The following is a 14,904-nucleotide window of genomic DNA, read 5'->3' on the forward strand; positions in this document are numbered from 1 at the left end:
GTCAGGTGCTGATGAACGTTCAGGGCTGTAGGCGGCACGGGGAGGAAGCGGGGTGCTGTGAGGTGGGACAGGGTCCCAACGGGTCCTCACTGTGCGGACACACCAGATGTCATGTCCAAAGCAACTTCACCCCGCGGAACCAATGGAGTGTCTGACAACGCTGCACGCCTTGCTTCTGCACTCTTCCTTTACAACCGTGCCTTTTGATCATCTCCTGAAGGTTAATTCCTAAAGTTGTGCCGTTTCTAAGGTGCGGACACACACACACCACACACAGAGGCACAGCGAACACCTCCCGCACATCCCCGGGTCGGTGCAGAGTTTGAGAGCCACACCGCCGCCCCCTCTCTGTCTCTCCCTCTCTCTCACCTCTTGCTGTCTCTACGGTTCATCCTTGCAAAGTCCTCGAAACCACCCGGGATGAGGTGCCAGAACGTTGTCTCCCCCGCCGGCCGCCCTCTCATTTATCCATGGTGGGACTCGCTGCTGCTGGATGCCTGGAACAAGATGCCACTCTCCGCCACTTCTCTAATTTGCCTCTGACGCAACTCTGCCCCCCCCACCCCCCCCTCCCGCCGCCTGCAGTCAGGCTCGAAGCAGGAACTTGGGTCTTCGCAGCGTTTGAAGCGGCGCCCGGGCAGGCGGCGTGTGCGGGGTTCGCAGTCCCGGGACACGGGTTCCTGGGCTGGGACCATCACGGGCAGCCGAGCCCCGGGCACGGCTGCGTTACCACCGCGGGGGGCGGGGGGGATGCCCCTGGTTACGGGGCAGGGAGGGTCCCCGAGGATGGGGCAACGGGTGGGTGGAGTGTGGCAGAGGGGGTGAGCCAGTGTACATGTCAATGCGGCCACTCAGTGCGAGAGAGTGAGAGTGTGTGTCGTGAGGGAGAGAATGAAGGAGGGTTAAAACCTGTTTGGGAAAAGGAGGTTGAAAGAGAGAGACGGTGCCGCTTTGATGGGGAGAAGGTGGCGAGAGAGAGAGAGGCGGGGAGGAGAGGGACTGAGAACGATTTGTAAGGGAGAGGGTGACAGGCTGTTGGGGAAGGGGGAGAGAGGGGAAGGGGGAGAGAGGGGAAGGGGGAGAGAGGGGAAGGGGGAGAGAGGGGAAGGGGGGAAGGGGGAGAGAGGGGAAGGGGGAGAGAGGGGAAGGGGGAGAGAGGGGAAGGGGGAGAGAGGGGAAGGGGGAGAGGGGAAGGGGGAGAGGGGAAGGGGGAGAGGGGAAGGGGGAGAGGGGAAGGGGGGGAGAGGGGAGGGGGGAGAGGGGAAGGGGGGAGAGGGGAAGGGGGAGAGGGGAAAGGGGGGAGAGGGGAAAGGGGGGAGGGGGGAAGGGGGAGAGGGGAAAGGGGGGAGGGGGGAGGGGGGAAGGGGGAGAGGGGAAGGGGGAGAGGGGAGGGGGAGAGGGGAGGGGGAGAGGGGAAAGGGGGAGAGGGGAAAGGGGGAGAGGGGAGGGGGAGAGGGGAAAGGGGGGAGAGGGGAGGGGGAGAGGGGAAAGGGGGGAGAGGGGAGGGGGAGAGGGGAAAGGGGGGAGAGGGGAGGGGGAGAGGGGGAGAGGGGAAAGGGGGGAGAGGGGAAAGGGGGGAGAGGGGAGGGGGAGAGGGGAAAGGGGGGAGAGGGGAGGGGGGAGAGGGGAAAGGGGGGAGAGGGGAGGGGGAGAGGGGAAGGGGGAGAGGGGGAAGGGGGGGAGAGGGGGAAGGGGGGGAGGGGAGAGGGGGAAGGGGGGAGGGGAGGGGGAGGGGAGAGGAGGGGGAGGGGGAAGGGACGAGGGGAGGGGGGAAGAGGGGAGGGGGAAGGGAGGGGGAGCGGGGAGAGGGGAAGAGGGAGGGGAGGAAGGGGGAGGGAAGAGGGGGAGAGAGTGGGGAAGAGGGGAGGGGGAAGAGGGAGGGGAGGAAGGGGGAGGGAAGAGGGGGAGAGAGTGGGGAAGAGGGGAGGGGGATAATGAAGGGTGTAGGTGGGGAGAGATGGAGGAAGAGGGGAGATGAGGATTAGGAACAAGAACAAGAGTCGTCAGCAATGGGAAACGGGCGAGAATGAAGAGTGAGAGACAGTGATACAGGAGTGTGTGTGTGTGAGAGAGCGCGATGCTGCCCCAGACCCCGCTCCCGGTGAGGCTGCGACCCCTGCCTTCCCACAGCTTCAGCTAAACCCATGTGGCCTGGGCTGCCCTCCATCCGGACCGGGAGCAGACACGATGAACTCTGGAAAGGGTGGGCAAGCCCACAACAGGTTGCATTGGCCTGGGAGAGGGAGAGGCGGGGGGGGGGGGACACGGGAGACGCCGGGATCTGCAGCAACACACAGAGCACCGGAGGGACTCAGCGGGACAACAACTCTTTCAGCGAGTGAGTCCCTCCAGTTTTGGAGGGGCGGGGGCAGGCGAAGAAGCCCCTCAAATACTGTAAACATGGGATTGGGGTAGCATCCCAGGGAGTGGCATCAGTGCTGTATTTTTCTTATATAAAAAGGTAACACTGATGATTGATCCGTACACGAGGGTTGCACTGTTATATTGTTGTACATAGTTTTTTTTACAATGAATAAAGTTTATTTTGGAATTGAAAAGTTTCTCCAGCTTTTTGTGTGTTGCATTCACAGTTTGTTTACCGCTTGTGTCTCCTGATTTGGAGAATAAATTCACAAATTCTAATTGCAACATCAAAGACAGACGGTGGTCCCCCCGCCCGTGGTCAGCCGGAGCCGGTGCCCCGGTGGATGGACAGGAGCAGCTGATCCAGGCACAGCGTTAGCCTGCTGCACGTTACAAAGGACCACTGATTTGAATCCGTGGCGCCAAGGTTGGGTGGGTTAAAGAGGGAGGGGGGAGGTCGAGGATGAGGTTTCCCCGGGGAGCTGGTGCATTCGGCCGGGGTGCGAGGTGCTCAGTCCTCTCCCGGTCAGTGACTGGGGTCCCGGATAACATGGAGCTTCCCCGCGCCCACGTCCAGTACCTGAAGTCGCTGGGAATCAAAGTGAAACATTTCAAACTGGACACGGTAAGGGACGGAGTGGGACGGCCCCGCACCGAGGGGGAGAGCCGCTGCGTGGGGCCCCGCCGGACACGAACCGAGGGGAGTACGGTTCCCCACTGCTGTGGGGTGGCCGCGCACTCCCTTCACCTGCCGGAACCCAGTCACTGGAACCTGCTTGGATCACAATGTAACAGCCCCACCCCAGGGCGGGCCGAGTCCGACACTTGGTGGGAGGTGGAGTAAAGGGGTGGGGGGGGGCGGAGAGGGTAAGGGGGAAAAGGGTGGGGGTGTCGGAGGATAAAGGAGGGGGGGTAAGGGGGAAAAGGGTGGGGGTGTCGGAGGATAAAGGAGGGGGGGTAAGGAGGAAAAGGGTGGGGGTCGGGGTAAAGAAAGGGGTGGGGGAAAGGGGAGGGGGTAGGGGGGAAAGGGGAAGGGGTAGGGGGAAGGGGGTGGGGGTAAAGGGGGAAGGGGTGGGGGGTGGGGGTAAAGGGGGAAGGGGGTGGGGGGAAGGGGGTGGGGGGTGGGGGTAAAGGGGGAAGGGGGTGGGGGGAAGGGGGTGGGGGGTGGGGGTAAAGGGGGAAGGGGGTGGGGGGGAAGGGGGTGGGGGGTGGGGGTAAAGGGGGAAGGGGGTGGGGGAAGGGGGTGGGGGGTGGGGGTAAAGGGGGAAGGGGGTGGGGGGAAGGGGGTGGGGGGTGGGGGTAAAGGGGGAAGGGGGTGGGGGGAAGGGGGTGGGGGGTGGGGGTAAAGGGGGAAGGGGGTGGGGGTAAAAGGGAGGGGGGAAGGGGTGGGGTAAAGGGGAGGGGGAAAGGGGTGGGGTAAAGGGGAGGGGGAGGGGGAAAGGGGTGGGGGTAGGGTAAGGGGGAGGGGGAAAGGGGTGGGGGTAGGGTAAGGGGGAGGGGGAAAGGGGTGGGGGTAGGGTAAGGGGGAGGGGGAAAGGGGTGGGGGTAGGGTAAGGGGGAGGGGGAAAGGGGTGGGGGTAGGGTAAGGGGGAGGGGGAAAGGGGTGGGGGTAGGGTAAAGGGGAGGGGGAAGGGGGAGGGGGAAAGGGGTGGGGGTAGGGTAAAGGGGAGGGGGAAAGGGGTGGGGGTAGGGTAAAGGGGAGGGGGAAAGGGGTGGGGGTAGGGTAAAGGGGAGGGGGAAAGGGGTGGGGGTAGGGGGAAGGGGTGGTAAAGGGGGAGGGGGAAAGGGGTGGGGGGTAAAGGGGAGGGAGGGAAAGGGTGGCGGTGTCAGGGGGTGGGGGTAAGGGGAAAGCGGTTGGGGGTGGTGGTAAAGGGGGAGGGGGAAAGGGGTGGGGGGATAGTGGGGGTTCAGACCTTGGGGGGGAAGTGGCGGGTCCAGGCACGGGGCCCAGTTGTATTTATCTCCGCTGCCTCCTGCTGCAGCTGTGATAACGATGCAACTTGGGTGTAAAATGCACCAAGTTCCTACATGGTGAACAAAATTCTGCAATGAACAACTGAGGCTATGCCACAGAGAAATAAACAGCTGGTGAAAGTGGGGAGAGAGGTTCAGCAAGAAGCCCCAGAGTTCACAGTCCCAGACTTGATGAAGCAGCAATACCTCAGGAGTGCTGCAGTGGCAAGGGGACAGAGAGTGGTCGGGCTGAGGTTTAAATCAAGGATGAGAATCCTGAAATCAGAGGGTTGCTTTTCCAAGGTTTGTGAGGTGCGGTATGACAAGGACGTGGGGTGTGTTAATGTACGGGCAGCAGAGGATGGGGAAACTGGACTGGAGTACATTGGAGCGACAAACACTCTGCTGGAGGAACTCAGCGGGTCGAGCAGCATCCATGGTATCAGCAGCTGTTGATATTTCAACTCAAAACCCTGTACCAGGACTGGAGTACCTCGGAGTGCTGCAGCCGGGCAGTCTCGAGGAAGTGTAGGCAGCAGACGGGTGGAGTTGGCTTTTTAGTTGGAAGTTCATTTTGAGGTCAAATACAGTAGCGAACAAAAGAGTGGTCACCTCCAACCTTCGACAGCTGACAGGGAGAGGGATGGAGCCAAGGTCACCGAATGGTCTGTGGGTCCTGATGCTGGTCTTTGAAATACTCAGTGGGTAATTTCTGTTCATCTGGTACTGAGTGGCAGGCAAATGGGGGGTACTGAAGGTATGGGTCGAGTCGGTAATGGAGTAACGTTGGGTGTCATCTGTGTACACCCGTAAGTGCAATTGTGAGCTTGGATGATGTTGCCACGATGCAGAATGTTGGCAGGACGACAGGAATAGAGGCTCCCGAGGAGGGCTGCAAGGAACTGGGCCACAGCGCAAGGACGGGGAAAGAAGCCAATGCAAGTTCTGGTGTGGACAGGTAAAGGTGGAGCCAGGTAGGTGTGCTCCCACCAAACTGGACGATGGAGGAAAGGTATTGAAGGAGCTGATGTCAAACCTCGTGTTGTACTGACAAGTTTGTAGGGAGAAGTTTAGTGCAGAGCAGGTTGGCCGTTTGTAAGGAGAAATAATGGGGCTTTAAGAACACTAATCATTCACATCTGTGTCCGGGGATTTCATGTAAACGTCATGCTGCCTTCCCTGTTCCTGGGTGGTGATTGACCTGATGTGTAGATGCAAAATTTGTAAAGTTTCTTTTTCACTTTTCAACTGATGGAAAACAGTTCCAGGTTAATCGCATCCCCTCTTGCACAGGCATTCTGACACTGGGGTAAACCTCGCCTTCAGGCCTCCTACGTGCCTGTAATGATTCCCATTCCCCATTTCATGTGGCCAGTGTGTACCACCGCTGCAGCTTTCATTACTTCTGCCTTGAGATGGGGAGCTGAGATTAGCTCCTAGTCTCTGACTCGATTATGCTCTAGTTTGCCAACTACCTGCCTTGTGAGCCAGTGGAATGTGGATTCAAATCCAATCCATTGACTGAGCACAAACCCCAGGCCAATGTTCCAGTGCAGTGCAGAGAGAGGGAGTGTCCTTCAGATGAGATGTTAAACAGCTGCGTTCTCTGGATGTTAAAGATATTATAGTAGTATCAGATTGGGAGAGTTCTCCTTGGCCAATGTCAACTAACATCATTGTACCAGATAATCTGGCTACAGCACTTCAACAACTTTCAGTTCCCAGTCCCCACGGCCTCACTTTCACCATGGACATCCCATCTCTGTACCCTTCCATCCCCCATCAGGAAGGCCTGAGGCTGTCCACTTGTTTCTGGAACACAGACCCAACCAGTTCCCCTCCACCACCCTCCTCTGTCTGGCAGAACTGCTGCTCACCCTCACAACTTCCCTTTTGATCCCTCCCACTTTCTCCAGACCAAAGGTGTAGCTGTGGGCACTCGCATGGGCCCCAGCTATGCCTCCCTATTCATTGGTTACATGGAGCAGTCTGTGTTCCAAACCTACCCCACACCTCTCCCACATCTACGTTGGCGACTGCATTGGTGCCGCCTCCTGCACCAGTGTGGAGATTGTCAATCCCATCAACTTCCACCCCGCCCTCAGCTTCACTTGGTCCATCTCCGACACCCCTCTCCCCTTCCTTGATCTCTCTGTGTCCATCTCAGGAGACCAATTATTCACTGACATCTACCACAAACCCACTGACTCCCACAGTTATCGCGACCACACCTCCTCCCACCCTGTCACTTGCAAGAGCGCCATTTCCTTCCCTCAGTTCCTCTGTCTCCGCCGCATCTGTTCTTGTGACAAGGCCTTCCACTCCAGGGCATCTGAGATGTTCTCCTTTTCCAGAAGACAGAGTTCCCTCCCCCACTGGTATTGATGGAGCTCTCGCCCACATCTCTCTTTCCCACATCTCTGCCCTTATCCCATTTTCCCACCAGCCTACACATCCAACGTATCATCCTTCATAGCTTCCGCCACCAGGCATATCTTCCCCTCCCCTCTCCGCTTTCCATAGGAATTACTTTCTCGGTGACTCCCTGGTCCGCTTATCCGTCCCTCCCCAGGCACTCTCCCTTGTTACCGTAGGAAGTGTAATACCTGTCCCTACACCTCCTCTCTCACTGCTACCCAGGACACTAATCAGCCCTTCCAGGTGAGCTGGTCATTCACATGCATATCCTCTGGTGTTATTTATTGCATCCAGAGCTGGCATTGTGGGCTCTTCTACATCAGTGAGACCAGATGCAAACCGGGCGACCGCTTCTCTGAGCCCCTTCGCTCTGTCCGCTGTGGCTGTCTGGAGCTCCCGGTTCCCAGCCATTTTAATTCCCCTCCCCATTCCCGCACCGACCTAACTGTCCTTTGCCTCCTCCACTGCCAGGGTGAGGGGAAACTCAGACCAGAGGAACAGCACTTCATATCCCTCCTTGGCAGTCTACAACCCGATGGCATGGACGTTGAATTCTCTAACTTCCTGCAACTGCGCCCCCTCTGTCCCTCTGTCCCTCCTCTGATCTACCCAGTTCCTCCTACACCAACCCCAGTCCCCATCGCCCTGTTTCTTCCCCCATGCTCCACCCACTCCACTGGCCCCTCACCCACACACTCCTCCCACTGGTTCCCCTCCCCACCTCCCTCCCTTGGTCCCATGCTCCACCTTCCTCTCCTGTCAGCCAGACCCCACCCACCGGGGTCATTGTCTCCCCCGTCCCATCAGGCAGAAGATACAGGAGCCTGAGGGCACGTCCCGCCAGGATCTATCCCACGGTGATAAGACTATTATACAATGAGATGGACTATTGACCTCACAATCTACCTTGTTGTGACCTTGCACCTTATTGTCTACCTGCATTTGCACTTCCCTGTAGATGTGACACTTTACTCTGTACTGTTATTGTTTTTACCCTGTACTACCCGAATGCAGTCTGTACTCACTCAATGTAACTGCACTGTGTGATGAATTGATCCGTACCAATGGTATGCAAGGCAAGTTTTTCACTGGACCTCAGTGACAACAATAAACCAATCCCATCACCTTCAGCCCTTTATCACTTCACCTATCACCTCCCAGTTTCTGGGGCTATTCCCACTCTCCCCTCCTCCATCTGCCTATCTCGCGTGGATCCACCTATCTCCTGCTAGCTCTTGCCCCATCCCGTCCCTCCATCTCTTTATACCGGCTACCTCCCCTCTAGCTTTCAGTCCAGATGAACCCAGAACGTCGACTGTCCATTTCCCTCCGCAGATGCTGCCTGACCCGCTGAGTTCCTCCAGCATTTTGTGTGTTGCTATGGATGTCTCTGAGTTCACCATGCACCAATTGGCTGCTGCCTTTCCTACACTGATGGTTACTTGGGATTACACTGATGCTGAACGTTCTTCATGGTTTGGAGAATTCAAAGCCAAAACCAACTCTTTGGACATTTCAAGCCACCAGGGCACAAGGGGAGCAATTCAGGGTTTTGAAGTGGAAACAGCACAAGTGGTCGCTGAGCTCCTGGAACTGCATTCACTGGAGGCCACATTCTTCAGCACCACCTTCTTAAGTGTTGAATTTGACAGTGACGCCCACATGCCATGTATGAGTTAACCGATATTTGAATGCTGCATTAGGTTTGGTGGGGGAGGGGGGGAAAAGGAGTAAGGAAGTGTTTATAGTTGAGAAGAATGTGTGTAGAGAGACTGAGGGGTATTTCCCCTACCTCGTGATCAAACCGAACACCACATTAGATTGTGTGCCACAGTCACTTATTGAGTCAGGCAGGTTCTTTCCGTGAACCAAGCCATTCTGAAGTAGTACCAAGGACAGATTCAGCTAAGTGGGTAGACATTTCATGCATCGACCTTGGAGAGTTAAATGCTGGTTTGACAGACAGCAGAACTGAAGCTCTGCACTGAAATGCCAGCATTGGATTTTTAATTTAATTTAAGCAAATTTCAGGAGCTGGCACTTGGCTCTGCCCCTGAAGAGTTCCTCTGGACCATCCAGCTGCCTCGGTTTTGCTGTTCGATTCAGTGACTGGATGAGCAGAAATTTCCAGCAGCTAAATGTGGGGAAGGCGGAGCTTTGGTTCTCTGGGCAAGAGTTCCCATCTCGGAAGCTGTCTGAAGCCCTGCTCCCACCATGCAGAGCCGAGTTTCCAACTACATACCCGCTCCGAGAACTTCCACTTGCGTAGCATCACACAACTCCTAACCACCACCCCCCCATCACCCTGTTTCTTTCCCTCCTCCACCCACTCGATCTGCCCGTTACCCACACACTGGTCCCCCCTCCTACTGCTCCCCTCTGCCCTCCCCACCTCCATCCAAGCCCCACCTTCCTCTCCCATCAGATTCCATCATCTTCAGCCCTTTGTCACTTCCACCTATCACCTGATGCCATCCCTTTCCCTCCCCCCCCCCCACACCCCCCCCCCCCCCCCCCCCCGATCTGCCTATCACCCCTCCTCACCTGGACCCACCTATCACCTGCCAGCTCTCGCTCCAGGCCTTCCCCTCACCTCGTTCGACTGACCATCTCCCCTCTACCTTTCAGTGCAGGCGAAGGGTCTCGACCCAAAACGTCGACTGTCCATTTCCCTCCACAGATGCTGCCCGACCCGCTGAGTTCCTCCGGCGCTTTGTGTGTTGCTCCAGATTCCAGCGTCTGTGGTCTCTGCCTCCCAAGCCCACACGTTGCCGAAGCCCCTGCCCGTGCCTTTGCTACTGCTTTACCCAGCTGTTTTGGTGCTCCTGGCTCCTGCTGCTCGAACCCTGCTTTTCTGTTCTTCGCTCCGCTTGGGCCTCACTCACCCATCACCCCCGTGATCCTGCCTATTGTCCTGACAACGCCTCGATCTCAGAATAATTTCCCATGCCACCCCCCGTGTGTGGGGCAGGTGGGTTTGGTGCTGGACTCTGTGCTGCAAATTTGAAGTCTGATGAATGAGTGTGGAGCTTTTAAAAAGTGCAGCTCAGGGTGATGAGGAGAAGGTGACCAGTGGCTGTGGTTGGGGGTAATGAGTATTGGGTTCCAGTGTTTTGGATGGTGGGGGAGAGTGGTGGGACCCAGGCTGTGGTAGAGGGTGAGGACTGAGCTGATGAGTTGGGGTCAGTGGGAGAAGGATCGGACTTGTGTACATGACTTGCAGGGTACTGATTCAACACAATGGTTCTAACACCAAGTGGTCCTGGGTTTGCCCAATGATGGTCGTTCCTGAGACAGTACAGCCCATGTTCCACCCCCGGACATTCCAAGTAATGCCGCCGCTTGTGTGACTGATGGGAAGGTTGCGTTGGCGTGCGGGACTGAATCCGTCTGGGAAGCAGTGGGAAGAATCATGCGGGTCGGCTTGAAGTGTCCGTTACTATATTTAACGTCTCTGAAAAGAGCGGTGTTTATGTAGAAGAATCACCGGGTCCTTGGTCTCTGGCCTCCCTACCTTTGCAGCCACTTCAGCCCTGCACATCTTGAGAACCTTTCACACCTCTGATTTCAACTGCTTTCACGGCCCTGACTGGCAGCTGTAGGTCCGGCTGCCTTGGTCTAAGATTTACAGTTCTCTTTCTAAACTTCTAAGCTTATTTACCTTATTGATTTCTTCTATCTTCCCTCAAACCACTTCGTCAGTCTTTCATCTTCAGTGATATCTCCATTTTGAGTTAATGTTTGCTGTTGCTTGTTGAGTACTTTGGGGGCGTCATTAGAACATGTGATATTGGATTACCCCTCTAACCTGCTCTGCCACTCAATGTGGCTGATTTTCTACTCTGAACACCACCTTCCTGCCCTGCCCCCATATTCCTTGATCCATTTAATATTTAGCAATTTATTGAGCTTGGTTTTGAATGTAGTCAGTTGGTGTCTGAGGCTCCACAGCCCTTCCAAAGATTCAACATTCCTTTGAAGAAGATTCTCCTCCTTTTGGTCCGAAGCAGCCTATCTCTCATCTCGAGGCTGTGGTCCCCCCGGTCCTATACTCCTCAGCCAGGGGAAACATCCTGTCCACATCTACCTCTGTCCGGCCCACTAAGAATTTGGTATTTTTCAATGAGGGCACTTTACGTCGAGGGAAAGAGACCTAACCTACTCGATCTCTCCTCGTACGACAGACCTGCTGTTCCAGGAACCAGTCGGGTGAATCCTTGCTGCCCTCTTTTGGTTTTGCAAGTAAGTCCTTCTCTAGGTAAGGGAATCAAAACTGTACACAACACTCCAGGTGTGATCTCATCCAGGCCTATGTAACTACAGTAAGACATGTCTGCTCTTGTACTCAAATCCTCTAGCAATAGAGACCAGTGTTCCATTCACCTTCCTAATTGCCAGCCACACTGGCATGTTTACTTTCAGTGACTAGTGCACAGAGACACGGGTCACTTTGACCATCAACTTAGTTTCTCAGCATAGTCATACAGCACGGAAACAGGCCCTTCGGCCCAACTTGTCCATGCCGACCAAGATGCCCATCTAAGCTAGTCCCACTTGCCGAGTACCTTTTAAGTGTCATTAATGTACCTGCCTCAACCACTTCCTCTGGCAGCTCATGGGTGGGAAAAGTTGCATCTCAGGTTCCTATTAAACCTCTTCCCTTTCACCTTAAACCTATGCCCCCTTGTTCTTGGTTCCCCAACCCTGGGTAAAAGACTGTGCGCCTTCACCCTATCTATGCCCCTCTTGATTGTGTACACCTTTAAGCATTTAACAAGTACTCAATGTTTCCCTTATTTTTTTCCTTCCAAAATGGATAACCTTGGATTTTTTCCACAATGTAATCCATTAGCCATGTTGTTGCCCACTTGTACAGCTTGTCCTTCTGAAGCCTCCTCGCCACCACTCAGCTTCCCATGTAGGTTTGTCTCATCAGCAAACACGGAAATATTGCACTCTTTTCCTTTGGCCATGTTGTTGATATGGATTGCGAATGGTTGGGTCCAAGTACCAATCCCTGTGGTGTCCCGTTTAGCCACAGTCTGTCAACCTGAGAAGTATCTGTTCATTCCTGAATGTTGTTTTCTATCTGTTAATCAACTCATGCTGGTATATTACCCCGTTGCTTTGTCCTGTGCGGGACCTTATCAAAAACCTAATGAAAATACAAACACACCACATCCACTGGTTCTCCTCATCCACCCCACTAGATATGTTCTGATGGAACTCCAGTGGATTAGTGAGCAGGATTTCCCCTTTGTAAGTCCATGTTGACTCTGCTAAGTCACTGAACATTTTCTGTGCCTTGATGTACCATCTTTTATTATTGATTGCAACACCTTCCCTATGATCCTTCACCATGGGTCCCAGCATCTTCCCTGTCACTGGCATTTGGCCAACGGGTGACCTGATCTGTTTTCCCCCTCTCTCTCTGGCCCCATTTCTTAAATGGTGGGGTCACATCCTTCAAACTGCAACAATCATTTCAGAATCTAGAATTTGGAAAGGTGATGACTGTCAATATCTCCACAGCCGCCTCTTTCAGAGCTCTGGGCTGTAGATCATCAAGTCCTTGGGATTTGTCAGTTTTCAGGTTCATTATAGTAATTTTTTACTGATACTTCTGTTTTTTCCTCATTTATACTGGAACCCTGGTTCTCCAGTCCTCCTGGAAGATGTGTCGTGTCTTCTACCTTTAATTCCTCAACCTGTCTGTCAGTGACCCACATTTGCCTTGCAGTCTGTTTGTATGTTTCTTGCTGGTTTACTCTTGTATCTTATTTTCTAACCTTTAATTATTTAAACAGTGACTTGGAGGTAGAGGTTAAGGGAGAAAATATTCAAAATTTAGTAGAACCTAAAACAGTACAGCAGAGGAACAGGCCCTTCGGCCCATCCTGTCTGTGCTGACAGTATTGATTAATCCCATCTGCCCGCACGTGGTCTACATCCCTCCATTCCTTGCCTGTTCATGAGCCTTGGTCCCACTTAAGGTTCTACCACCTCTTCTGGCAGCTGATCCAGGCACCCACTACTCTGAGTTTTAAAAAAAAACTTGCTTTGCAAATCTCATTTAAACTCTTCCCCTTTCATCTTAAAGCCACGCCTTCTAGTGTTTGACTTTTCCATCTTATCTATGCCTCTCATTTTATATACTTCTATTGTGTCTCCTCTTGGTCTCCAGTGCCCCAGAGAAAGCCAGTCCAAGTTTGTCCAACCTCTTCTTATAGCTAATACTCTCTAATCCAGGCAACACGCTGGGGAACCTCTTCTGCTCCCTCTCCAAAGCCTCCACATCCTTGCTATCGTGTGGTGACCAGAAACACACACGATACTCCAAATGAGGCCTAACCAAAGTTTTATACAGCTGCAACGTGACTGGCCAGCATGAATACTCAACACCCCGACTGATGAAGCCAAGCATGCTGTACATACGCTGCCTTTACCACCCTATCTACTTGTGTTGCAACTTTTCTGAAGCTGTGGACTAGTGCCCCAACATCCCTGAGTACATCAGTGCTTCTAAGTTCCTGCCATTTACTGTGTACTTTCCTCTTGCATTTGACCTCTCAAAGTGCACCACCTCGCACTTGCCTGGAATAAACTCCATTTGCCATTTCTCTGTTCAAATTTGCAACTGATCCATATCCTTCTGTATCCTTTAACAACCTTCCTCACTATCTACAACTCCACCAATTCTCATGTCATCTGCAAACTTACAAATCAGATGACTAACATTTTCATATGCATATTACAAACAGAGGTCCCGGCACTGATCCCTGTGGAACACCACTGGTCACAGACCTCCAGTCAGAAGAACACCCCTCCACCACTACCCTCTGTCTTCTATTGACAAGCCAATTTTGGATTCGATTTACTGACTTGCCACGTGACAATCTTCTGGATCAGCCTACCACGAGGAAGCTTTACTAAAGTCCACGTAGACAACATCCACTGTCCTACCCTCATCAATCACCTTCGTCACCTCCTCAAAAAAAGATCTCAATCAAATTTGTGAGCAGGTCCTCCCCAGCACAAAGCCATGCTGATTATTCCTAATAAATTCATGCTTTTCCAAAATGCAGGTAGATACTGTCCCTAAGAATCTTCTCCAGTAATTTCCCTACCACTATTTAAGTCACACTGGCCAAAAGTTTCCTGGATTATTCCCGTTGCCCATCTTGAAGGAACAACGTTGGCTATTCTACAGTCTTCTAAGTAAAAAGAATTGGGGGAATGTAAAGGTCTTTCAGACTTTAAAGAACAGCTGAAGAGCCCCAGCTGACTGTGGTGTCCAATTGATAAGGCTGTTCAGAGATGGAAAGACAACTTGCTTGGTTAAAAGCAAACCTGGGCTGTCACACGACAAAGAAAGCTCCAGTGGCTTTTAACTGTTCCCCTTGTGATCCAGAAACCATGACATCGTTCTTGGAGTTCATCCACACTCAAGAAACTAGTAGTGTGGGGCTGCTGACAGTGTCCCTATGGACTGTGTCCAAATCTGCATTTGTATTGTGCCTCTTCAAAGTCCCACCAATGAGCTACTTCTAAACAAGTTGTTGTCGTACGTTGGGAAACGCTGTAGTCAATTTTCCATGGGCAGGAGCGATGGTGATCGCAGGCTGAACAACAGCAGAATGACCCCAGGAATGGCACTAGGAGTGGTTTCATCTAGATGTCCTTGCCTCCGGGTGTACAGCACTCCTAGTTTGGGTTATTTTGGACCATGAATTCAGGCTCCAGAGCCTGACTTCAAACCACAGCTTCTGACTTTAAACAGAGACTGCTACCAGCAGCTTTGCCGGGAAATGTAAGATTGCAGCCGGAGTGACTCACTCTCTTGATCGTTTTTTAATGTGACCTCGCCTACCCTGTGGCTTCTGTTTGCTTTGTTCTCTGGTGTTTGAAGGCGGTGCAGAGCCTGGTGTTAAAGTTAACCTGCTGCCAGCCACAGAAACAGCAGCTTGCTAGTGCCAGGGAGCTGTATCTGCCACCTGGGGACTACACCCTGTACATCTCACGTTCTGGGGGTAAGCACCGAGCCAGATTCCATTGGCGACTCTCATCAGAGGTGCCAGTGGTCAGCGTTGAAGTGCAGCACTTGCGCACTTCCACAGTCACGCCGCCTGCAGCGGGCTGGCAAAGGAGGCATGCTGGGTTTGCTCAGTG

General features: G+C 53.7%; 2 protein-coding genes across 6 annotated transcripts in view; one reads left to right on the plus strand and one right to left on the minus strand.

The window, feature by feature from the left end:
• Nucleotides 1–508, minus strand: part of rasgrp4 (RAS guanyl releasing protein 4) — a 223,122-nt gene extending 222,614 nt beyond the window's left edge. For all 5 annotated transcript variants that reach the window (XM_052044432.1, XM_052044431.1, XM_052044430.1 and 2 more), the window contains exon 1: nucleotides 370–508. In XM_052044432.1, the coding sequence (XP_051900392.1) occupies nucleotides 370–464 (95 nt within the window). In that variant the 5' untranslated portion in view covers nucleotides 465–508. The remainder of the gene's footprint in view (nucleotides 1–369) is intronic.
• A 2,321-nt stretch (nucleotides 509–2,829) lies between these two features.
• LOC127586267 (uncharacterized) overlaps nucleotides 2,830–14,904 on the plus strand; it is a 65,740-nt gene continuing 53,665 nt past the window's right edge. Inside the window, exon 1 of the mRNA XM_052044073.1 lies at nucleotides 2,830–2,989. Coding sequence (XP_051900033.1) covers nucleotides 2,915–2,989 — 75 coding nt within the window. The 5' untranslated portion in view covers nucleotides 2,830–2,914. The remainder of the gene's footprint in view (nucleotides 2,990–14,904) is intronic.

Source organism: Pristis pectinata, chromosome 35 (assembly GCF_009764475.1).
Source record: "Pristis pectinata isolate sPriPec2 chromosome 35, sPriPec2.1.pri, whole genome shotgun sequence".
Taxonomy (NCBI): Eukaryota; Metazoa; Chordata; class Chondrichthyes; order Rhinopristiformes; family Pristidae; genus Pristis; species Pristis pectinata.